Source organism: Emys orbicularis, chromosome 5 (assembly GCF_028017835.1).
Source record: "Emys orbicularis isolate rEmyOrb1 chromosome 5, rEmyOrb1.hap1, whole genome shotgun sequence".
Lineage (NCBI taxonomy): Eukaryota > Metazoa > Chordata > Testudines > Emydidae > Emys > Emys orbicularis.
Window position 1 is genome coordinate 137,925,362 of NC_088687.1, and position 25,862 is coordinate 137,951,223.

The following is a 25,862-nucleotide window of genomic DNA, read 5'->3' on the forward strand; positions in this document are numbered from 1 at the left end:
AGTAGAGTGTATAGTATGACTGGTAAAACTTTCCCACATAGACAAGGCCATAGTATGAATTTAAGTGACTTAATTTTAGGTATCCAGGGTCAAAAACTTAGCCTTGCTTGTACTCTGTTGTAGTTCTTTAAAATGGGGACAATAATACCCACCCCACGGGGATGTTGAAAGAGTTACTTTGTTAATGTTTGCAAAGCATTGGGACATCCTTGCATGGCAGATGCTGTAGAACAAGGGTGGGCAAACTTTTTGACTCGAGGGCCACATCGGCGTTGCAAAACTGTATGGAGGGCCCGGTAGGGAAGGCTGTGCCTCCCCAAACAGCCTGGCCCCCGCCCCCATCCGCCCCCTCCCACTTCCCACCCCTTGACTGCCCCCCTCAGAACTCCCGACCCATCCACGCCCCCTGCTCCTTGTCACCTGACACCCCCCCCTCCCGGGACCCCCGCCCCTAACTGCCCCCTGGGACTCCACCCCCTATCTAACCCCCCTGTTCCCTGTCCCCTGACTGCCCCAACCCCTATCCACACCCCCGCCCCCAGACAGGCCCCCCCCAGGACTCACATGCCTATCCAACCCCCCCGCTCCTTGTCCCCTGACTGTCCTGACCCCTATCCACACCCCTGCCCCTAACTGCTCCCCAGGACCACACCCCCAATCCAACCCCCCCTGCCCCCTGACTGGCCTGCCCCCTATTCACACCCCCGCCCCCTGATAGCCCTCTCCCTCCCCCGGATTCCCACACCTATCCAACCCCCCCTGTTCAACGTCCCCTGACCACCACCCCCAGAATCTCTGCCCCATCCAACCGCCCCCTGCTCCCTGTCCCCTGGAACCTCCTGCCCCTTATCCAACCCCCACCACCTTTCCATGCTGCTCAGAGCAGCAGGAGCTCGCAGCCCCGCCACCTGGCCGGATCCAAACACGCTGCCCGGCAGGAGCGGCGGGCCAGAGCGCTGGCGGCATGCTGCGGCTGAGGGGCTGGGGGCTAGCCTCCCCGGCCGGGAGCTCAGGGGCTGGGCGGGACGGTCCCACGGGCGGGAGTTTGCCCACCTCTGCTGTAGAAGGAGAAAAGGATAACAATAATTCTGTCAGAGATGCAAAGTTGTCCTGAAAATGTACCAAACATAATACCAAAATTTACCAAACATAATCCGTTTGCTCAGCTTTGCCCGGACGATGTCAGTGGAGAAATGAACACCGTTGTAATAGTCTGTGTGATATTGCAGAGCCTCAGAGCATGCCGCTCCTTGCCAGATCGCCCAGCACCAACAGGAAGTACCCGCCACTGCCTGTGGATAAATTGGAAGAGGAGATTAACCGGCGAATGGCAGACGACAATAAGCTCTTCCGGGAAGAATTCAACGTGAGTGCTTTGTTAATGCCTATCTTCTGAACGCGGTTCAGTCATGCAGGGGATTGCACTGGGTTGAACAATGAAAGGGGTGTTTTGTTTATCAGGTAGAAGTACTTACCATAGCAGATTGAGCCAAACCAGTCTAGACTGCCGTTCACCTCTCAAGCTAATCAAGACGGTTTCTCTGTAGCTCTGCAAAGCAAGCAATGTTAGATGTGGTTACAATATTGTAACCAATCTATCGCCTGTTAGGAACTTCACAGTTGTTGCTATGCTACATGCCAAGGCCACCCAGAACTTCGCAGTTACAAGGATAGAATTCTCATCCTCCCGTCTTCTCAGTACAGGCCCCAACTGCTTGAGCTAAAAGGGTAGCTGTTGGAGGTATAGGGCATATGACCTACAGTGGGGCAGTCTGATCTTATCCAGCAGGGGGCAGTGGTGCTCAGACACACCAACCAGTTTTTTACAGAACAAGTGAATAGGTTGATACATTTCTGGCTGGGCAACATGGGTCAGAAACAATGAAGAGGATGTCCCTCTCTCTGTGTTTGAAAGAGTACCCTGTTTATGTGACTGTCGTCCACACACCCAGCTGCTCTGGATCAGCAGGTCTGCCAGCTTTCCCCAACTTGACCTGCTGCTTGGGCCCCTTCCAGATTCCTTCACTCCCTCTTCCCCTGCATCTTCCTGTTTCCTTTGTTAAAATAAGTCCCTGCATTATTTATTTAAACCCAGGGCGTGACAATTATTGTATTTCCATTGGGGGTTCCTCCTTCTCTGTACCATTTGCAGCAGTGTTCAGTGTTAGCCATGATGGGATGATTGCATGAATGAAGAAGTGTAATTGTGCTGATAAGACAAGATAATGAATAGGTCTCTGTTTCCAGTAACAGGTGTCCAGCTTCAGAAGAGCTGGCCCTGGAGCGTCACAAGTGGAATTCCATATTATCTGGGCCAGTAGAGAGCTAACACAGTGCAAACCATGTCTTGTGATTAGACCGTGGGACTGGAGTGAGCAGATCTGGAGTCTATTCCCAACTCTGCTCCTGACTCTGAGTGACTTTGGACAAGTCCCTTCAGCTCTCTGTGTTTCTGTGTATCCACCTTCAAATCCGAGATAAGAACACCAACCTGTACCTCACAGAAGTGTATGAGGCTTAATTTGCTAATGTTTAGAAAATATTTAGAGACTGACCGCCAGAAGCTGGGACTGGGTGACAGTGGATGGATCACTTGATAATTGTCCTGTTCTGTTCATTCCCTCTGGGGGGCATCTGGCACTGGGCTAGATGGACCATTGGTGTGACCCAGTGTGGCCATTCTTATGTTCTTAATCTCAAATAGAAGGTGCTATAGACAAGACCCTGTGTATGCTGTGGTTCCATCACTGTGGAGCGGGGCCCCAAAATGTAAGCTTAGTTTTTCTAGTCTTTATGGCTGCAAAGAGAACTTAAAAAAACATGACATGGATGTTAAAACAATGCAGTGTTGCCCTCCAGAGTCTACAGACTGCCAAAAACAGGAGCTGTAAGTGAGAAAGAAACTATCCTAGTTATTTCAATGTAGTGTTAACTCAGAAACCTAATGGTGACAATTGAAACATCAGCACTGCTACCACTTTCATCACCAGTCATTTCTGCTGACATATCCAGGTATTGGGCTTATCTCACAATCCCAAATTGTCTCCCATGTCTCTCAAAGTGCCTGCACTCAGCTGTCCCCTGTGCAGTGGCAAAACCTACAGCTTTCCCTGACTACATCGCTGATGCAGTTAAACCTTGCCAATACAAAAATCTTTGGCACACTGAAAATTAATAATGTAGGGGGCAAAGTAAAATAACTGAATTAAGTATCGAAATAAAGTGCTTAGGAGCTGCTGTACTGAATGGATTCTCCATTGTCATGATTAATAAAGAAAATCTTTGAGAACTGCTACAAGATTTTCAGCACTGAGTTGCAGAATTTAGGTCTGGTTTTCCCCAGGATACACAGGGCCTTGGCTGTAGAATTACAATACCTTACTGTTAGACAAACCCACCAGAATTCCTTGTGCCCTAGCCAAACATTTCCCCTCTCCCAACTGCTGTTGGGCCAGTTGGTTGCTGCCTTGCACCACAGAAGTGGCTGCATTTCAGTAATTGAGTGTTAGTGTAGTCAGTAAACTTCTTTGGGATCATTTCTGATGAAATGTGAATTGCACCCTGGACTTCTGTCCCCAAAGCACAGGCCTCTGTCTCTTGAGCTAAAGGAATGACTCTTTAGTTGGTAGCAGCAGTAGGTTCTTATCCTCTTGTGTGGACAGCCAGTAGAGGAAGACACTGAGCTAGTGGGCTACATAAGATCACCAATGCTGAGAAACCCCACTCTTTCTCCCCTCAATCTTAAATACCTGCTACTTCCCCAGTTGTGGACGAAATCACATTATGATCATATCTGATCTACTGTGATTGAAAGTTGTCACCCTCTGCCATCTATTTGGTTGCTTGCATGGAACAACTCGGTAGGTCTCAGTCCAGTTCCTCCGGAGATGGGTCTGCATCACAGCACTAGCACATTTAGCTCCAATTGACCATCTTGCCAGAGAGGCCCAGGACTGCAGGGTTGTGGAGAATGAATCCCCTGGGAAGGGGTCTATCCAGGTCCCGGTTGGGGTGAGTTGGCAAGGCAGAGTGGGGAAGCTTGCTCAGTTGCTGTTTGTGCTCTGTGGAGAGAGGACGTTACTTTCCAGGGCTCTCAGGCTGCTATCTTTGAATCAACCCTCAATTCACTTGGCTATTTTTTAAAGAAGAAAAGCCCATAGCCCCTGTGCCCAGAATTGGCTCATGGTACCATAGAATGTTCCACCCATCTGATATGGGGTGGGGGTAACTAATGGGATATGGGGCTGACCAGCCAGCTCCAAGCCCTGATTCAGTCTGCTCTATCACTGGTGGCATTTGGGATCTGACAAACTGCGGTAACGGGAAAAGAGCTGAGCTGCACCTACCCTGTCTCGGATGTGCTGATGGGATGGTCCGGTTTGTGTTGGAGGAGGATTTGCTGCCACCTTGTGTTTCTGGATAATATGGCACCTTATTTCATATTAGGTGAAGATTTGCTCCCTGCAAGGAGGCCTTAGCTTGTGTAAAGTTATCTGAGCCTCTATTCCATCACCTTCCCCTCCATCTAGACAGGCTCATTTTTCATTAACCATTTTCCATCTTGAGATGTCTGTGTTCAGAAATGAATTGCCTCTATGAATAGTGCTAGCAGAGACGTGCTCTCCTGCCATGCTGCAGTAGCAATAGGGCATCTACAGATCCTAAAGCACTTCACAAAAGGCACTGAGCATTATTGGAACTATGAAACCCTAATAGTTCATTTGTGCCTTCTGGCTTTGGGAGAAGGGATGGGGAGATGGTGGAGGATTGTGAGCCTCAAGCGTAGAGGGGCTTCCCCTGGTCAGCCTTTCTAAGGGCCTCCCACTGTACTCATGTAAGAGCTCAACAGAGCAGAGTTGCACTAAACTGAGCCCTGGCTGTTTCCCATGATCCCTTTGCTGTTACAGGAGCATGTGCTGTCCCTTTGCTCTATGTACCCCCTCCCACTCTTCTCCTGATCTAGCCAGCTTCTCTGAAGGGGACAGGAAGATGAGCCTTCAGCATTTCCCTTTGACAGTGATCTGTTATGGAGGGAGCAGTGTTTGCCTAGAGGTTAGAGCAAGGGTCTGGGAGTCAGGACTCCTGGGTCCTATTCCTAGCTCTTCCAGTTGTCATTTGTGTCATTTCCATTGTGTCATCTTAGGTAAATCCTGTAACCTCTGTGCCTCATTTCCCCCCAAATGAGAGGCTACTGACTTACCGCCTTTGAGATCTTGGATGAAAGACCCTCGAGATACAGTAGGGCTGATCACTGTATAGAATTGCTGGTTGGTTTGTGTTTACTACAATGACATGCTCTTCCCCAACCTTGCGTACCGTGGAAGTATAACAGGAAATCTCATTTCTCCTGCCCTTTCAGGCTCTCCCAGCATGCCCCATCCAGGCCACCTGTGAAGCCGCCTCCAAGGAGGAAAACAAAGAGAAGAACAGATATGTGAACATTTTGCCCTGTATGTATTTGCTCCCGGTGCAGCTCCATTGAGGCTTGTGGGGGTGGTGTAGCCAATTGCGGCTGATGCTTCTGCTGTTGGCCTGTTTCTCCATTCTATATGGCTGTTATGGACGGAAGTGGGGAGTGTAACAGGCCTGCTGAGTGGTGATTGCTAAGTAACAGGAAACCACATACAAGGTGTTGAGTTAAAGCAATAGGAGAGGTGAGGTTGGTTCCCACCACTGTGCAGGCTGCTTCGTCCGATCTAGGTCCAGTTAACACATAGTAGAAAGAGCTCCCTGCAGCTGTAGCCCAAGCGGGAAAGACTCAGGACAGTTTCTATTGGACGGGTGTCCATGCTGTTGTAACGACCCTAGTGGCAAAGATTGAATGGGCCCTGGAGAGTGAACTCCTCGCTCTTGAGCTTGTCTAGACTAGGATTTAAAGTGTGACGTTTGCACTTAGCTAACACACGCTATCTAACACATTTGCAAAGTCTAGAGTAGACAAGGCCACCTGCCTTTTAACACATGCTAAACTGGTCAAGTTATAGCCTGGAAGGATGCAGGTGTACATCATAGGCAGTAGCTAGAGCACAGGTCGTGGTGGGAAGGTGGGGAAGATACAAAATTAAACTGGACAGGAGGCCAAGAACTCTCAATTGCCTGAATGTAACTGGAGAGAGACAATGTATTTGCATGGTCAAGGGTTGGATGAGCACTGGGCATGGAACCCTCTTAGTTTAGATGCTCTGCAGAATTTATCACATCTGTAGGCTTAAGCACATGATGATTTCAGTGCATAAAGCTTTCTAGAAATGCAGTGAAGTGAAACCTTGGGAACCTATCCAGCCAAAGGCTTCCTCTACCTGAGACACCAATCAGATAATCCGCTTCCTCTGGCTATAGAAGTTCATTAACATCTATTTAGTTTTTAATGCATAGTTTTGATTTTTCTCCAGATGATCATTCCAGGGTTCATCTGACTCCCATCGAAGGTGTCCCGGATTCTGATTACATTAACGCCTCCTTCATTAATGTAAGTTCCTGCATGGACTTTGTTACTGATTGGTTTGAAGGGTGCCTGGTCCTGTGATGGCCTGTTTCACTTGGAGTGAGGCTAGCCACTAGGCATGTGCCATACGTGGAGTGTGGTTATGGTCAGGAAAGGGACTGCTAAGATATGGCCCCTTGGTACTGCCTCTCTCTCTCTCTCTCTCTTCCTCTCTGACTCATGTCTGCTTAGTTCACTGGCCAAGAGTTGTTATGCTGTTGTCAATGCTGTAGCGTCAATACACCTGTGGGAGAGGGAGCTGTGTTCTGTTCTGCCTCATACATCCACAAAGGGAATGTGGTCTTAGAGCAAGGGGCTGAGAGCCAACACCACTGTTCCTTGCTCTGCCACTGATGTGCTGTGTGACCTTGGTCACATCTCTCTGTGCCTTTGTTGTGGAGCTTAGCTTTCATGTTTGGAAAGGGCTTTGTGGTCATCCCTGGTTGAAAGACAAATTTTAAGTGAAGGTGATTAACCATTGGAACAAACTCCCCAGGGAAGTGGTGGATTCTCCGTTTTTTGATGTCTTCAAATCAAGACTGGATGCCTTTCTGAAAGACACCATTTAGTCAAGCACCAATTACTGGGCTCAGTGCAGAGGTAAATAAATGAGTGTAATTCTCTGGCCTTTGTTATACAGGAAGTCAGACTAGATGATCTCATGGTCCCATTTGGCATTTAAAATCTATACATTACTGAGGACCCAGTCCTGCAATCCCTCCATGTTCAGAGCTCCCTTTGTAGCCAGTGGGAGCCAGGCAGCCAAAGAACTTGCAGGATTGGAAACAAAGTGTATGAAAAAACAACCAGCTAAATTCTGCTTATAGCACCTTTGGGCCTGCTCTGCTCCCATTAGAGTCAATGGGAGTTTTGCTGTTGACTCAGATGGGATAAGGAGATCATGGCTTTTGCTAGTGAAACATGGTGATGTGAATAGAAAAAACATAGTTTGATTTTCAGATATCAGGTTGAGTTTGCAGCCCCATCTCCTCAACAGATACCTATTTTGATGCATGAAATGTGTCCCTTTCTGTGACAGGTCATTGAGTGAGCGATTAATCCAGAGTCCCGTCTATAGAGTTACTCCCAGAAGCTGTTTCCCTTTAAATAAACAATAAAGCATAATCATTGCACAAATGAGTTACTAGAGAGAAGAGGGGTGATCTTGTGGGTAGATCACTGGCCTGGGACTCAGGAAATTTGGGGGGGTCAATTACTCTCTCTGCCACTGACTTCCTGTGTGGCCTTGGGCAAGTCACTTAATCTGTGCTTCCGTTTCCCATCTGTATAATGGAGCTAACAATACTTTTTCTCCCAGTGTTTGTCTGTTTAGATGGTAGATTTTTCAGGGAAGCGACTGTTTTACAATGTATATGTACAAAACCTAGCACAACAGAGCCCCAAATCATGTGGGACCTATTGGAGCTAACGTAATGCAGATAATTAACAGTAGCAATAAGAACTATTAAGAGGAGCAATATGTACTCCATGTATTTTAAAAGGAGTATTAATGCACCAAAAGAAAAGCAAGGTGAGCCAGGAATGAAATCCATTTTATTCTCTCTAAAATACAAATTGGCATCAACAAGAAAAGCAAAGAACCCTTTGAACACTCTAGCCAGGAGCCTGCAGGGTGTCTGCTGACTTGTGTGGACACTGAGTGGTGCTCAGCTGTAAAGTTATCACACATCACTATGCCTGTGCTTTGGGGGAAATTCCTTACTTCAGCCCCTTTGATGGGCAAATTCAATGACTCCGCAGATCATACAAGGCCAGACTGTGCTTCCTTCAGGGAGGGGATCCTCTGGTCATGGTCCTTGCCTGGCTTGGGCACTATTTCTCCAACCAGAGCCTGCTGGGCCCATGCTGATGGGTTTGGGAATTGGACTGGTTGTTGGGAAGAGTGGGCAGGTCAGCAGTGGAGTAAGTGAATGTCAGCTCAGTTTATTAACCACTTGGCAACACGTCATGATTCTTGGTCTCCCTTACACTCTGCTGTTCTGCATTCTTAGCACATCTGCTTAGGCATGGGGTCAGGGATTCCAAAAGCCTTTCTCTGCACTTTCCACTAGAAGCGCACCCAGCCACAGGCTGCTATAACACAGCACTTCCAGCTGCTGACCCATTCCACATATAAAGCCAAGCACCATCTACTGGTGGAATAATGTATGATGTTTATAATACCACTTGTCATCCCAAAGGATTCCCAATTTATTTTGCAATCTTAGGAGAGATTAGATTAGGGTAGAGAGAGTTTGTAAAATGCTGTAGGATCCTTCAAGATGAAAGTTGCTGCATTATAAATATGGATCACATCACCCACCATGGGACTGAAGCTATCTCTGGGGTGCAACACAGCAACTGCTTTTTAGCAGCTTACAGCTGGACGAGAAGCAAATGAAGAACACCATATCCAATTGAAACTGCATTGTGATTGCTGCTAATGGAGAAAGATTTCCTTCAACTCTGAGAGCTAGGATTAACAGGTCACTCTGCAGCACTAATACAAGGTTCCTCTTGTATGGATGCTGCCAAGTTGCCAGGGTCAGCGGAGTTGTGAGAGCGTTGTTGTGTGGTCTCAAAATGCACAGTGAAGGGAATCCTTGTATGTTTGCTGATGTGAACACCGGGCACAGTGCTCCAGAGAGAGGGAGGCTGAGATGCACCCAGCTTTGTCTTGAAGTAAGGCTGCTCTTTCATTGTGGTGTTCCTTTCTCTTTTTGTGTCTCTGCAGGGGTACCAAGAAAAAAACAAGTTTATTGCTGCACAAGGTAAAATCTGTAGTCTGCTCTGGTTACTGTGTCAAGCTGATGGGGGTAATTCTTCCCTGATCTATGAAATTGTGAAATTTTACCTGTGGCTCAACAGCCCTGGACCCATCATCTTTGTCTAAATCCAGGGAGTCTGAGATGGAAATGTAGGAAATGCCATAGTATGGACAGATTGTAAGCCCATGTACAAGTTCAGTGCTAGATGTGTCAAAGGAAGGCATCGAACTCCAGGAACCAGTCTCTGCAATACTGGATCTTAGGGAGGAAGTCAAGGCAATTCCTTCCTGACCTCAGCTGGTGTTCAGCTTGTGCCCTGAAGCATGAAGATCATGGGTACTTACAACCGCATGTCCCTGCTAGTGTAACTGCCGGGCTGTTGTGATTCATATAGGCCTGTAGCCCTTTCTGGAAATGGTGTAAGCTATTGGACTCAATCAAATCTCATAATAAAAGCACAGGCGTCTACTGATGTGAAAACAGTTTCAGGCTTATTTGGTCTAATCTCCACTCCTTTTGTACATCAGTAGGCAATGGTGTATCATTAAAATGTGGTGCATCAACAGAAAAACTTAGTTGCAACATTCACTATGGCGAGACTTTTCCTTCATGACAGGGGGAGGAGTGTTGGATACTAACAAGTGGGCGAGTTTCTCAAATCTTGCCAAACCCTTCCTGTCTCCCACCCCCACAAGCCAGTCCAGAGCGGGGGTTGTGCACCATCTGTACCTCCTTGGCACTGGTGGATTTGCAGCATTGTATGTGGTACTAACCACTCTGCTGCATGCCCAGCAGACTGTGGCCCTAAAGCCATGGGAGGACCATGCCAGTAAAGGAAGAGGCTCTGGTGGTGTAGAATGTGTAGCAGCTCCTACCCTACCCCACCACCCTTTATCCCTGCTACTGGCATAGGGGGCTTCCCTACACGCTGCTGATCACCACCTGCTGTAACAACCCCATGGGCCGGTGGCAACTGTTGTAACTTGGAGCAGTCTTACAGCTAAGTCATGTTAGAGGATGGGCCTGGCATTCAGCCAGCCCAGCATAAGGGATGGCAATGCCCGTACTGTGTGTTGCCCAGCCATAGCCTGGGGTTTGGGTCAGGATGTTTAGGTACAGTTCAGCAGCTTGTATGGTGGGCGGTCAGTAATTACTCTTCTGAGAGAGCCCTGCAAATCCGCGAATATTCTCTTTTTATAGCCGCAGATAGCCGCATCCACAGACCATTTTGGCGGATCGCAGATCGGATGCACATATAAATTTTGTATCCGTACAGGGCTCTACTAATGAGTACCAAATTTAAGGAAGATCTTGCAGTTAAAGCACAGGATTGGCAATCAGGACTCCCAGGTTCTGTTTCTGGCTCTGTCACAGATTCCCTGTGTGACCTTGGGCAAGTCATTTTATTGCTCTGTGCCTCAGTTTCCCCCTCACATTTATCCTAGCATGCATTGCTACAAATGTAATTACTGGTCATAAAATGTATCCAGTCCCTTTTAAAAATACAGCTATATATAGAGGAATCTGAGTGCCCTTTGCTGCCACTTAGTGGGGAAAAAGTGGAAAACCTATTACATTGCTGCACAGTCATTACCAACTCTTTTTGGGCATAAGCTTTCGTGGGCTAGACCACTTCACTAACACGGCTACCACTCTGAAACCTATTACCAACTCTGTATGTGCCTCTCCCTGCTGGTTTTTACTAGGAGAAAATCTGGCACTGGCTGGATGATGTGCCCTTCCAGTGCATAATACCTCTGTTTGGTCTTTGTCTTTTTAGGACCAAAAGAAGAAACAGTAAATGATTTCTGGAGAATGATTTGGGAGCAGAACACAGCGACAATCGTCATGGTGACTAATCTGAAAGAGAGAAAAGAGGTGAATGTCAGGGAATACTACCCACATGGACACGTTTAACCTGCTGTGATGGTGAATGGAGGCATGGGGAATTCCTGGGCTTGCCACACGCTGGACAAGCACATGAAAACTGGGCAGCTAGGCAAGCGGTTACTTCACTTGTATGTGCCCATGGGAACAAAGCCCCTAGAAGGGCTGTCTGTGAGATGGAACATGGGACTTCTGGATCTAAAAGCATAAGCTTCTACTGCTTGCACTAAAAGACCCCATCCATTAGCCTGCAGACAGTAGTAAACTTGTACACTTTTATATGTGACCCAGCCACTAGAGAGGGACAAAGAGCTGCACGTTAGCTTGAGTTATCCATGTGTTGGGGTCTGCAGATATAATTGATACATGAGCTTCTGCACATTTCCCCATAGCTCCTCTGCCCTTAACAGATGTGACAAACATGCACTCCACACACAAGGAAGCAAACAGTCAGGGCCTGCACTGCTCCCGTTGAAGCTATTGGCCAAACTCCCCTTGTCTTCAACAGGAACAGGATAGGGGACCAGATCTTCAGCTGGTGTAAAACAGCATAACTCCATTGACTTCAGTAGAGCCAATTTACAGCAGCTAAGGATCTGATCCAGTGTCTTTATTTTTGTTACAATTCAGCTGTAAACTCATAAGGCCCAGTTCCCCACTGTGTTACTGCAGTGTCACTGCTGGGCTCCCTGGGGAATTGGTCTAATCCAAGATGGCAATTCCCAGGTACTTTTACCAGGCTCATCCTTGGGTCTCTAGACACTGGGCTTTCATAGATTCCAAGACCAGAAGGGACCACTATGATCCTCTAGTCTGACCTCTTGCATAACAGAGGCCAGAGAACTTCCCGAAATAATTCCTTGCCTTGCTTTTGTATCATTTCTCTCCAGTGCAAATGTGCTCAATACTGGCCAGATCAGGGCTGCTGGACTTATGGAAACATCCGGGTGTCTGTGGAGGATGTGACTGTCTTGGTTGACTACACAGTGCGAAAGTTCTGCATTCAACAGGTACCATGGTTCACTTACTCTCCTTCGCTTCCTCACTACCATCACCGCTTTCCATCTCAGAAAGCAGGAGAGAATTAAGGTGCTCCTGCCTGTAGCGAGGATTGGCTGACTCACTACAAAGCCCCAAACTTTCACAGTGCCCCCTTGGGGCACAGGTTGGGATGGTTTGTGTGCCTCTTTGAAGGACGCAGTCATGGTAAAAATTATACACTTTAAAAAAATAGTTCTTCCTGTGTTGTTAATTGCGCCCTGAGTTTTGAGAGTGAAATAACTAGAGTCCTCACTCGGTTTTCACCATAGCTTTTTGCATTTAACTCAGCTTAGTTAGTTAAGGCCACCTCCTCAGCTGATGTAAATCTGCATCGCTCTGTTGGAGCCATTGGAGATGCCCTGATTTACACCAGCTGAGGATCTGAGGATGGGCCAGTGTTGCTTTAATAGTTAGCATACACAGTTTTACATGTGCATTTGCATGTGCAGTTACCACAGTTGCATGTGGAAGTGGGGCAGGTGCGGACCCAGATGGGCCAGTAAGGGCCTAAATTCCCCCTTGTGCATGCAGTTTCCCAGTGTACACACACTGCTACAGTCATGCATTTGCTTGTGTATTTTTGCACTTGGGCCCTCACTTTCTGTTACGGAGCATGTGGCCGCGTGCGCTTAGCAAAATGTTAGACATCTCGAGCGGAGATGGAATCCAAAGCTGCAATTATTTCCCCCCTCTATTTCTATGGTCTCACTTGCCATAGAATCTGAGCACCTCATGATCACTAATGGAGTTTATGCTCACAATCCCCTAGTGGGGCAGGGCAGTGCTATTATGGGGAACTGAGGCAACTTGTCCAGTGTCACACAAGCAGTCTGTGGCAGAGCTGGGAATTGATCTTGGATCTCCTGAGTCCCAGTCCAGTGCATTGACCATTGGCTCATCCTTTCTGTGCTTGGCGCCTCTCTCCCCTTTATACAATTAGGACAGAGGTTAACAGGAGAGCTGTGTGAAACGTTTACAGTGGAATTGGAACAGTGAAAACGTGCCCTATTATGAATCCAAGTCCTGCTAAGTGAGCCACTCCTGAGAATGCTGGGTCACTCTGTGCCCTCAGGTTGTGTAGGAGTGAAACGCAGCAGCTTTGACCTGGTTTGATTCATCTTGAAATGCAAAGTGAAATTCCTGGAGTGGTAGCCAAGCAGCCAGCAGGATTCCTGACCACCCCAGACGTCGACTTCTGGGTTTGGAGTCTCCATTGGCGCTACCTTATTGAGAATGCACTACAGGACAATTGCAGGCTCCAAAAAGCCTTAGAGGAATTGTGTGGGGCCCATCTAGTTTCTTCCCCCTCCCTCAGTAAACACCAGGAGACACAGAAGAGATTGGCCTACCTCCATTGACTTCAGTGCAGCTGAGACTCTGGTCCTAGGACTTAAGAAATGCTGAGGTATAAGCTAACCAATTCCTTGAGATTTCATGGTCTTGGAGTTTGGGGCACTAGTAGGATGCAATACCTGATTTTCAGCCATCAGGCCTTTGGAACCAACCCTGAATCCCCAAACCGGCTTCGACCCCCCTGAACTTTAGGGCTGCTTAAACCCCGGACTGGAAGCCCCTCTCTGCTCTCAGTTTCTGGGGGAAGGTAATGAAGCTGAGTGTGTGACAGTAACCAAGGCATGTGATCTCCCCGCAGGTAGGTGATGTCACAAACAAAAAGCCTCAGCGCCTGGTGACCCAGTTCCACTTCACCAGCTGGCCTGACTTTGGGGTCCCCTTCACCCCTATTGGGATGCTGAAGTTCCTGAAGAAGGTGAAGACGTGTAACCCCCAGTATGCAGGAGCGATTGTCGTTCACTGCAGGTGAGTCCAGGGCCATGTCTCCCAAAGAGCCCTCCCTCCTCCTCCTCATCCATGTATCTCTACCTGACTGCTCTTGGGGGCTACCCGGAGAAACCTGTTCTATCTCCTGCGGAAGGTTGGCAGGGGCAGGCAGAGGGGGTCCTGGCTACCTGACGCTGGATTCACTACATGAGTGCAAGCAACAGCCATAGACACATATAAATCACATGCACGGGAGCTGGGACTAGAGCCCTGCCCTTTCACTTCCAAAAGCACAGGCCTCACATGAGTCATGGTGACCAAAGAAGATTGCCTGTGACTAGCAGGAGTAGTAGTAACAGCTCACTTGGCTGCTCTGTGGATCCAGCCACCAGGGGGTAATATCACAGCAGGCTAGAACATTTCAGCATCCTGCATTTGAGATTTGGGCTTTAACCCTTACTGGAGTGGATCCCAGACCCAGCAATGAGCTCCAGGCTCTCTCTGTACCTGGAATAACAAAGAAGCTGCAGAGCTTGCCTGGGGTAATAGCCACCATATTTGCATGCCCCACCCCTGGTTCTAGAGCACTGCCAGGGAGGGTGGGAGCCAGCCAGGCATCTTGACTTGCTCAGGGTCATGGTGGCAAGTGAATGGCAGAACCAGCAGTTGGACCCAGCGCTCCTGACTCCCATTCCCTTGCTCTGGTCATGAGAAAAGGCTGCCTGTAATGCCGTTCACTTCTGTAGCCCCTTTCATCCTTCACAAACTAGAAGGACCCAGCAGAACTGATATGCAACCACCTCTAGAGAGGAGCGTGGCAGCCAGCGTAACAGGGTGAGCTAGAGAAGATTTGATTGAGGATGTTGGGCAAATCCCTCTTGCAGGCCAAATTCCCCCCCCACACACACACACAAACACAAACACACACACAGTAGGGCATGGTACTCAATGTGTCTCCCTCAAGCTCCCTGACAGGACTCACACTTGCAACTCCAAGGAGTCTGCGTGAGTTCGAGCTAGTGCGAGAATCCACCCTGAGCCTCTCCAGCTCTACAAACACTTCCATGAAACGTTCCCACAAGCCTGACCTTCGCTTGGGCTCATCTCCCCCTTGCTACATTGAGAGCTGAGCACTGAGAACAGGAACCCAAAGCATGGCCAGAGCCCGAGAGAGGAGCGACGGAGCTGGGCTCTGGCCTGTCAGAGTGACTGGCTGCCATGGGCCCACCCCTGTAGGGGAGAGGGCAGGCTGGAAGGAAACGGGGGGCAGAGGACAGCCAGGCAACAGCCACAGGCAGCGCTTCAAGACACTACCAGTCTGAATTGACTCCGGGGTTCACTGTGGCCTGCTCTGTGCTCTCGTGAACTCTGAGTCCCAGGGGATGGGATTGTTGGAGTCTAGAAATGTCTGTCTCAGCTGTAGCCTTTGGACCCAAGAATAGCCTCTGCTGTAGTTGGGTATGAGTTTGAGCTCCCTTCTTCTTTCTTGTCTGGAATGGGTTGAGCTGCCTGCTGTCTAGGGTGAGTTGTTGTAGCCTCCTGGCTCTTTCTGGTGCTTTGCGCAGCAGTTAACCTCCCTGAGCAGGTGTGGGGCAGTGGAAGGGGCCACACTCCAATGGCAGCTGCACTGACTGCTTGTTCCTCTGGTGTTACAGCGCCGGAGTAGGACGCACAGGCACTTTTATCGTCATTGATGCCATGCTGGACATGATGCATGCAGAGAGGAAGGTGGATGTGTACGGTTTCGTGAGCCGGATCCGGGCTCAGCGCTGCCAGATGGTACAGACAGATGTAAGTCCACTCCAAGGCGCTGGAGAGGCGCTCTGTGACACTGGGCACTTACAAAGCACTTCCCACACTCACAACACTGCAGACAGACGCTAATCAGTTGCAGCACCCCTGTCAGTCTCACCTCCATTTTACAGAAGGGGCACTGAGGCACAGACAGGTGAGGTGATTTGCCCAAGGGGACACAGCAAGTAGGTGGCAGAGGCAGACCTACTGACTCCCAGAATCTCCATTCATTCCTCCAGACCATGGCACTTTCCAGCTTCCACCCATTACTGGAGCATGGCTGATAACACTTTGCCCTCTGTAGCAGTGGTGCGCAAACTTTTCCAGTCATGCCCCCTTTACCAGTAACGGAATCTGCCTGTGTCCCCCCCTCTCCCCATTACTACACAGCCAAGGCTTCCTCAGCAGCAGGCTGCTTCTTCCTTGCAGCCAGGCTGCACTGCTAGGGCAGGGCCAATACCTGCCCCTCCCCCGTTGGGTTTTCAGGGTGGGGGAAGGCATGTCTCTCGGGGTGGAGGCTGCTGGGAGCGGAATTAGGCGCCGCACACTGACCCACAGGCTGGGTGGCCTGCTGAGGTGAGTCGGGTGGAGGTGATTCTCCCTCCATGCCCCTTGTGGGGGCTGACACGAACCGCCTGACATCGCTGCTTGGCCTCCCAAACATCCCTCTGTGCCCCGCTAGGGGGCACGCCCCACAGTTTCAACACCACTATATATCACCCTTCATGCAAGGATCCCCAAGCCCTTTGCAAACCTTAACTAAGCCTGTGTTGCAGGCAGGTATCACCATCCCCGTTTTACAGACAGTGACACTGAGGCACAGTGGGGGCAAGGCCAATATTCTAAAAAGTAGCCTCTGCTTCGGGATGCATCAGTGTTTGGAAGTCCAGCTCTGGACATTCGGTAGCAGCAACCATGCTCAGCCTTTTAAACAGAGCATGTGGCCTTTCCCATTCTCCATGGACAGGGGAAGTCCTGTTGCTCCAGCTGAGCCTGCGTGTGAACACCAGTGCTCTCCAGGCAGCCAGGAGCTTCCTCTCTGAGCCACTCTTCATTGTTCTATGCATACCAGGTCTGCCCTTGTTCCCCCACCCTGTTTCCTTCAGCCATGAGCATCTCCTGATCTGCCAGCCCATGGCCCCGCCCTGTACCTGGTCACTGAGAACATGTTATAAGAGTTTGATCCTCTCCCAGATGGGGGGAAAGTTCCCATTGACTTTAATATGTGGTTGTGCTGATGTTGGTGCCTGGACTTTGGGTTCCACCCTTTCCACACACGCTCTCCTAGAGTGCGCTCAGTCTAAAGACAGAGAGCTGAATGGGTTCAGAGCATGGTACGGAAGCTGCCATCTCTCCCTGTAACCTCTCCCTTCCCTTTCAGATGCAATATGTGTTTATATACCAAGCACTTCTGGAGCACTATCTGTATGGAGACACAGAGCTAGAAGTGACCTCGCTAGAGACCCACGTCCAGAAAATCTACAACAAAGTGCCCGGGACCAGCAGCAACGGGCTAGAGGAGGAGTTCAAGGTGGGTTTGCCAAAACCATGCTGGCTCAGTGCCCTTGTAAAGAGAAACCAGGACCAGGTGTCTCATGAAAGTTGTATCCAATCCCATCCTGAGCCAGCAGGTTCTCCAGGGAGAGTGACAGCCAGACTCGACAAAATGCTAGGCAGTGCCTGCAGAGGGAACAGCCCTCCACTGGCATGAAGAGGCTGGATGATCTGTTTGTTCCTTAAATATCTAATACAAGGGGGCCCTTAGTTCCCCCAGCAGGAACATTTCACTGGAGTGTGTTTGTAGTAACCAGTGCAGTTTCTCTGTAAGTGACACCTGGAAGCCAGCTGGTTTGAGGGTTTGGAGGAGTCCTGTAGGGGAATGCTAGCCCAAAGATTAGGGAAAGCAGCTGTCAGCTGAGAAGCGTGGCCTGGGACTCCTGACACGAGGGAGTCCTTCAAAGCCAAAGCGCACTCTGATTCTTGACATGAGCTCCTTGTGCCCCCTGCCTTCCCACTGCTGGTTCCCAGCTCAACAGTCAGGACTTAACAGGAGGAGGCAGGGCTGGGGACTGGGTACAGTAGAGTGGGTTCTCTCTGTCTAGCCACTTTTATGGCCCCCATTGCTGTAGTGTCAGTGTCTGTGTCTTGCAGAGATCAGCACTAGGGAACTGTTACTATCCCTGTCTGACAGATGGGCCTCTGGGGCACACAGAGATGAAGTGACTGGCCCAAGGCCACATTGGGAATCTTTGGCAGAGCCAGGAATTGAGCCAAGTCTCCTGACCATCCTTATGAGAGTACAGAGGGGGATCGTAGCTCTGACAGCTCCATTGCAGAATATAGTGTGCACAGCTGCATACGATGAGACACAGGCTGTGGCATCATGCAGAGACCCGCCTCAAGGCTCATTATTTAAAGGAGAGGAGGGATGGCCTAGAGTAACAATGGTGAAAGCGTGAGCTCCCTCTGCTGGTGCATATCCCAGTGGCTGGGAACTGCTGGCTTGAGGCAGTTCACTCAGACTGGGCAGTTGGCTCGGACTGGCACAGGGCCTGGGCAGGCGTGCAGGCTTGGGGCGATTGGTGTGGGGCGTTTTGACTGTTATGGTCTTGGCTTCTTTTGGTCATTTGAAAGTTGTAGGTTGATTTTATTGTCCCCCATGCAGAAACTAACTTCAATCAAAATCCAGAATGACAAGATGAGAACAGGCAACTTGCCGGCAAACATGAAGAAAAACAGGGTGCTTCAAATAATTCCATGTGAGTTTTTCTTCCATCCTGCCCAGGGCAAAGACACGCTCAGGGGACAAATGAATAAATATAGAGGGTGAGTCATTTGGGAGGCATCAGCAGCTGCGGAGAAGGTGGCTCTCGCACCAACAGTAGTTTGTGAAGGGGATGGGGAGGATCCACTGTGAGTGGAGGGAGCAGAGTGGTCAGCATAAGATGGAAGGCTTTGAAAACAAATGAGGTAAATTTGAAGTGGATCCTGAAATGAATGGGGAGCCAGTGGAGGCATCTGAGCATTGAGGCTGTAGCTGGGCTTACCCAGTCTGGCTTTGGGCCCTGCCCTTGCCTCGGTTTCCCCTTCTTCTCCAGTTTAGAAAACTTCACACTGCAGGTGTTTTCTCAATAATTCTCCCCTTTTGGGAGTCTGATTTATTAAAAAAGTTGAAAACTTCCCCCAGCCTTCCTTGCTGGTTCACACCCTTGGTGGAGGGCTCTTAGACATGTCCCTGCCAAGGCTTTCCTCTAGCAGGCTGGCTCCCCACTCTCCAGCCCCCGACCCCTTGCCTGGAAGCTAAGGGGCCTGTAACTCTGTACAGAGCAGCTCTTCTGCTCCTTTGAGTCTCTCTTCAAACTCTCCCTCACTGAGTTCACGCTGCCTTTTACATCTTCTAGTATAACTGGTTCTGAGTCGTATGTTTTGATCACGTGACCTCTGTATTCATTCCCTCCACCTGGGGAGATGGGCGAAGCCTGGCTGTTAGGGCCAGCTTACTCTGTGGCAGGCCATGTGCCCACGCTTCTTTGTGTTTGGGAGAAGCTGGGCAGCAGCATGCAGACTAGAAGAGATGACTAACTGCACAGTACAAAGTAGCCTGCCCAGGAGATCATTGAATCATAGAAGATTAGGATTGGAAGAGACCTCAGGATGCCATCTAGTCCAACCCCCTGCTCAAAGCAGGGCCAACCCCAACTAAATCATCCCAGCCAGGGCTTTGTCGAGCCTGACCTTCAAAACCTCTAAGGAAGGAGATTTCACCACCTCCCTAGGTAACCCATTCCAGTGCTTCACCACCCTCCTAGTGAAATAGTTTTCCAAATATCCAACCTAGGCCTCCCCAACTGCAACTTGAGACCATTGCTCCTTGTTCTGTCATCTACCACCACTGAGAACAGCCGAGCTCCATGCTCTTTGTAACCCCCCTTCAGGTAGTTGAAGGCTGCTATCAAATCCCCCATCACTCTTCTCTTCTGCAGAATAAATAAGCCCAGTTCCCTCAGCCTCTCTTCATAAGTCGTGTGCCCCAGCCCCCTAATCATTTTTGTTGCTTTCCGCTGGACTCTCCAATTTGTCCACATCCTTTCTGTAGTGGGGGGCCCAAAACTGGATGCAGTACTCCAGATGTGGCCTCACCAATGCCGAATAGAGGGGAACAATCACTTCCCTCAATTTCCTGGTAATGCTTCTACTAATGAAGCCAATATGCCATTAGCCGCCTTGGCAACAAGGGCACACCTTTGGCTCATATCCAGCTTCTCATCCACTGTAATCCCCAGGTCCCTTTCTGCAGAACTACCGCTTAGCCAGTCGGTCCCCAGCCTATAGCAGTGCATGGGCTTCTTCTGTCCTAAGTGCAGAACTCTGCACTTGTCCTTGTTAGAAATCTGATGAGGTTCTTTGGCCAAGTCCTCCAATTTGTCTAGGTCACTCTGGACCCTATCCCTACCCTCCAGCATATCTACCTCTCCCCCCAGCTTAGTGTCATCTGTGAACTTGCTGAGGGTGCAATCCATCCCATCATCCAGATCATTAATAAAGATGTTGAATAAAACCGGCCCCAAGACCAACCCCTGGAGCACTCCGCTTGATACTGGCTGCCAACTAGAGATCGAGCCGTTGATCACTACCCGTTGAGCCCAATGATCTAGCCAGCTTTCTATTTACCTTATAGTCCATTCATCCAGTCCATACTACTTTAACTTGCTAGCAAGAATACTGAGAGAGACTGTATCAAAAACTTTGCTAAAGTCAAGGTATATCACATCCACCGCTTTCCCCCATATCTGTAGAGCCAGTTATCTCATCGTAGAAGGCAATCAGGTTGGTCAGGCATGACTTGCCCTTGGTGAATCCATGTTGACAGTTCCTGATCGTCTTCCTCTCCTCCAAGTGCTTCAAAATGGATTCTTTGAGGACCTGCTCCATGATTTTGCCAGGGATTGAGATGAGGCTGACTGGTCTGTAGTTCCCCGGGTTCTCCTTCCCTTTTTTAAAGATGGGCACTATTTGCCTTTTTCCAATCGTCGAGGACCTCACCCGATCATCACAAGTTTTCAAACATAATGGCCAATGGCTCTGCAATCACATCAGCCAACTCCCTCAGCACCCTCGGATGCATTGCATCCGGCCCCATGGACTTGTGCATGTCCATCTTTTCTAAATAGTCCTTAACGTGTTCTTTCACCACTGAGGGCTGCTCACATCCTCCCTATACTGTGCTGCCCCGTGCAGCAGTCTGGGAGCTGACCTTGTCTGTGAAGACTGAGGCAAAAAAAAGCATTGAATACTTCAGCTTTTTCCACATCAACTGTCACTAGGTTGCCTCCCCCATTCAGTAAGGGGCTCACGCTTTCCCTGACCACCTTCTTGTTGTTAACATACCTGTAGAAACCCTTCTTGTTACCCTTCACATCCTTTATTAGCTGCAACTCCAATTGTGCTTTGGCCTTCCTGATTATACCCCTGCATGCTTGAGCAATATTTTTGTACTCCTCCCTAGTCATCTCTCCAAGTTTCCACTTCTTGTAAGCTTCCTTTTTGTGTTTAAGCTCACCGAAGATTTCACTGTTAAGCCAAGCTGGTCACCTGCCATATTTGTTATTTTCTGCATATCAGGATGGTTTGTTCCTGCACCCTCAATAAGGCTTCTTTAAAATAAAGACAGCTCTCCTGGACTCCTTTCCCCCCTCATATTAGCCTCCCAGGGGATCCTGCCCATCAGTTCCTTGAGGGAGTCAGTCTGCTTTTCTGAAGTCCAGGGTCTGTATTCTGCTGCTCTCCTTTCTTTTGTCAGGATCTTGAACTCGACCATCTCGTGGTCACTGCTGCCCAGGTTGCCACCCACTTCTACTTCCCCTACCAATTCTTCCCTGTTTGTGAGCAGCAGGTCAAGAGGAGCACAGCCCTTAGTTGGTTCCTCCAGCACTTGCACCAGGAAGTTGTCCCCAACACTCTCCAGTAACTTCCTGGATTGTCTGTGCACTGCTGTATTGCTCTCCCAGCAGATGTCAGGGTGATTGAAGTCCCCCATGAGAACCAGGGCCTGTGATCTGGAAACTTCTGTTAGTTGTCCAAAGAGAGCCTCATCTACCTCATCCTCTTGGTCTGGTGGTCTATAGCAGATGCCCACCACGACATCACCCTTGTTGCTCTCGCCTCTAAACTTAACCCAAAGACTCTCAACATGCTTTTCTCCAGTTTCATGCTGGAGCTCTGAGCAATCATACTGCTCTCTTACATACAGTACAACTCCTCCACCTTTTCTCCCCCGCGTGTCCTTCCTGAACAGTTTATACCCATCCATGACAGTGCTCCAGTCATGTGAGTTACCCCACCAAGTCTCTTATTCCAATCGCATCATAGTTCCTTGACTGTGCCAAGACTTACAATTCTTCCTGCTTGTTTCCCAGGCTTCTTGTGTTCGTGTGAAGGCACCTAAGATAACTAGCCGATTGGCCTACCTTTTCAGTACGATTCAGGAGGCCTCCCCTGTTGCACCCTCCTCCTTGTGTCTCCTCCAGGTATCCCACTTCCCCACTTACCTCAGGGCTTAGGTCTCCATCTCGCGGCGAACCTAGTTTAAAGCCCTCCTCACTAGATTAGCAAGCTTGCCTGCGAAGATGCTCTTCCCTCTCTTCGTTAGGTGGATCCCATCTCCTCCTAGCGATCCTTCTTCCTGGAACAACATCCCATGGTCAAAGATCCAAAGCCCTCTCTCTGACACCACCTGCATAACCACGCATTTACTTCCACAATTCGATGGTCCCTACTTGGGCCTTTTCCTTCAACAGGGAGGATGGACGAGAACACGACTTGCACCTCAAACTCCTTTATCCTTCTTCCCAGAGCCATGTAGTCTGAAGTGACCCGCTTAAGGTCATTCTTGGCAGTATCACTGGTGCCCATGTGTAGAAGTAGGAAGATGAAGAGCCAGAGCCATGCAACACGTCATGCAGATTTTTTTTTCCGTCTTATCCACCTGTTGCGTTCCATCTGATAGTTGTCTGGGACAAGGGACTGTCTTTGTTAGTTATCTGTGCAGTGTCTAGCACTGATCCGTGATCCTCGATGCTACTGCAATACAAATTAATAATACTAATGATTTAGGCCATGTGAATTTTGGCTGTGCCAACCGTGCTCCATGTGCTTGCAAGCAATTATTCTACAGTGCCTAGATACTGATATGTGAGGGTTCAGATTGGGGGGAAATAAACACTAGTACTCTCCTAAGCCCCACCCTCTGTTGACACCAAAATGACAAGTCACCCTTAGCAGACTCTGCTGGAATTCCATGGTCTCTCTCCTTCCAATCTTTGATCCATGAAATAGTTAGCAGTTCTGACTTTTAAATTGTCATCATTGGGCTTCAGAGTCAACACCCCATTGGTCTGAAAAGGAGTGGTTCAAACTGCTGTGTAGACAGCACTGCATTGGTTCCTGGATTCACATTTCAGGTTGCAACCATGAAGGCTCAAGACTTAACCTCAACTTTCATTTAAAAGAATTAAGATGGTAGTCACTGGGGGAAAGTGCTATCTTGAACTGAGATGGCAAATGGGTGAATATTTGCTGTGTTCATGCTAAAGGAGGCAGACCATGCTGGACAATGTCCATTCCCAGTATGGTTTAGGAACAGAGCTGGTCAACATTTGGGATTTCTGGTTCATGAGAAATTTTGATATTTCAGAATTTGAGTACCACTATTCATTTTTTTTTTCCAGTGAAAATTTGACCAGCTCTATTCCTAAATAGTTTCGCCCAAGGCACAAACACTTCTCACTCTGCTTTAGTGTGTCGTTAACACTATGATTTATCTGTCCAAGAGCCCCAGGGTCCCCATTACTATCCATTATCTGAGCCCCCCACAATCTTTAATGAATGTATCCACACAACACACCTGTGAGGTACGAAAATGCTGTTATCTCCAATGTGTAGATGGGAACTGAGGTACAGAGAAATTAAGTGGCTTGCCCAGGGTCACACAGGGAGTCTGGGATACAGCATGGAACTGAATGGAGGTCTCCCAAGTCCCAGGCTAGCTCCCTGTTCACCGAGCCATCCTTCATCTCAGTTGTCTCAATCTGATGGCACCCTTGGGCATCCTAAGGTTGATGCCTGAGTAGCAAGTGTCTGTGTTTTGAAAGTATTCCCCAAAACTCCAACCTGCTTGTCTGGCTTCTATTTTAGATGAGTTCAATCGAGTGATCATTCCAGTGAAGAGAGGTGAAGAGAACACCGACTATGTCAATGCGTCCTTTATTGATGTAAGTTCTTGTTTCCTGTTCATACTCTAACAACCTGCAGCCAATAATCCTCCACCTCAAACATAGCCAGGATGGGCCTAGTCTTGAAATGCTTGCTTTTTAGTGTGTTGGGGGTTTTTTATTGTATTTAGAGCTGATGGAAGGTGCTAGGCTGACTGGGGACTGGAGTCCCCTGTTTATCCTGATAACATGTACAGCTCAGGCAGAAGCAGCGTGAGCTTCCATCCTGCCCCACCATGACCTGAAGAGACACATCTCAGGGTGATTTCAGCCCCGTTAGGGTCCTCCACTGAGCCCCCCAACAAGTTTGATAGTGACTCTAATGATGTGGATAACTGTCTGCTAGGCATAGAACAGGGACTACCAGCTCCTTTCATTTGGCCACTGAACATCCACCAGACAATGCAATGTAATAATAATACACAGCTCTCAAAGCCCTTGACAAAAGCAGATCAACCTCATTATCCTCAGACTGGAGTAAATGAGGCAAAGAGGTTAAGTGATCTACTCACCAAGGGCTAGATCGCACAGTCCTTGCTGACAGGTAGTCCTGTTGGTGTCAACGGGAAGCCTCTCATTAGCATTCATCTACACGCAATCCACCCAACAGTGAGTAAGTGCTATAGGACCCGGGTCTTTTGACACCCAATCCTGTCTCTATCCCCCAGATGACAGTTGCTCCCAAAGGCAAGTCATTTTTGATTATGATTGTCCTGGGCTAGATTCGAACCCGTGACCGAGAGGGGAAAGGCACTGTATCACATTCATAACGCCCTGAGCTATCTATCCCCCTGCAGTGTAATTTTCTAATGAGTATCATCCATAACGGGTGAGTCCCGCTATGCTGATCTGTCATTACATTCTGACTCTATCTGTTTCAAACAGAGCGCAGTATAAGCAGTCCTCCTGGCATCCCAGCCCTGTTTGTTTGTCATGAATCTAGGTCAGAAAGCCCTTGATGCGGTGTAGGCAGCTTTGTTGAGAATTCAATTTCCTGCCTCTACTGAACTTTGCTTGACTGACACGCTCCACATGACTAAGCATCTTTGTGTTCTCACTGCAAACTCTGATGAAAAAGAACAACAGAAACTTTGACTGTCAACCAATGTTTCTTGGTTGTGGAACAGCAGTTGTCACCTTGTACTGGAGATTGCAGTGTAGGCCTGGTTTTGCTCCTCTCTGCTTAAAATTCACAGTAAAAGCTACATCGTTAAAACTGGTAGGTTAGGTCTGGGCCCAGGGTAAAATTTTTCTACAAAATTTGAACTGACTCAAACAAGGGGTTCCTGAATTATGACATCCTAAAAGCGGGTGTTCTCCGCGGTCCAAAGAGGCTTCTGATGTTTTGGTCATTTCGTGGTGGTGGTTTTTTGCCTCTCTGTAGCAAAAACAAAAACTGCAAAGAGGAGAAAAACCTCTTGAGTTTGTTTGGCAGCCCTGGCAGTGAGCCAGTGCCCAGGACCAATATTTAGCTGACTAAAACCTAATTTCCAAAGACCTCAACTTTTTAATTTTGACCATCACTGTGGATTGTTGGCTGTGCTTAGCCAAGCACAACCTGGCTGGAGACGGGAGCTTTCCTCTACAGACGCAGTCAGGTCTGGTCCTGATTTAACTCCATTGCGTTAGACACTGAGTTAGTTAATTTGGTGTCATCCCCTTGTGTGGACACTTCTAAACTAGAATCTGAGTGTTCACACAAGTGACCAGCAGCTGTTTACTACAGCGGTTTCTAAAGCAGTGTAGTTAAATCGGAACCATTTTCTTTTGTAGACAAGACCTAAGTCTGTAGCCCCTTACTGTGCAGAGACAGAGCTCAGATTTGATGTCACTGCATCA

The 25,862-nt window shown here is 48.7% G+C and overlaps 1 protein-coding gene across 2 annotated transcripts in view; it reads left to right on the plus strand.

The window, feature by feature from the left end:
• Positions 1-25,862, plus strand: part of PTPRA (protein tyrosine phosphatase receptor type A) — a 255,276-nt gene that overhangs the window by 224,240 nt on the left and 5,174 nt on the right. For both annotated transcript variants that reach the window (XM_065405788.1, XM_065405789.1), the window contains 11 exons: positions 1,230-1,366; positions 5,360-5,450; positions 6,393-6,469; positions 9,219-9,255; positions 11,033-11,130; positions 12,030-12,149; positions 13,832-13,998; positions 15,615-15,750; positions 17,135-17,284; positions 18,419-18,512; positions 23,947-24,023. In XM_065405788.1, coding sequence (XP_065261860.1) covers positions 1,230-1,366; positions 5,360-5,450; positions 6,393-6,469; positions 9,219-9,255; positions 11,033-11,130; positions 12,030-12,149; positions 13,832-13,998; positions 15,615-15,750; positions 17,135-17,284; positions 18,419-18,512; positions 23,947-24,023 — 1,184 coding nt within the window. The remainder of the gene's footprint in view (positions 1-1,229; positions 1,367-5,359; positions 5,451-6,392; positions 6,470-9,218; positions 9,256-11,032; positions 11,131-12,029; positions 12,150-13,831; positions 13,999-15,614; positions 15,751-17,134; positions 17,285-18,418; positions 18,513-23,946; positions 24,024-25,862) is intronic.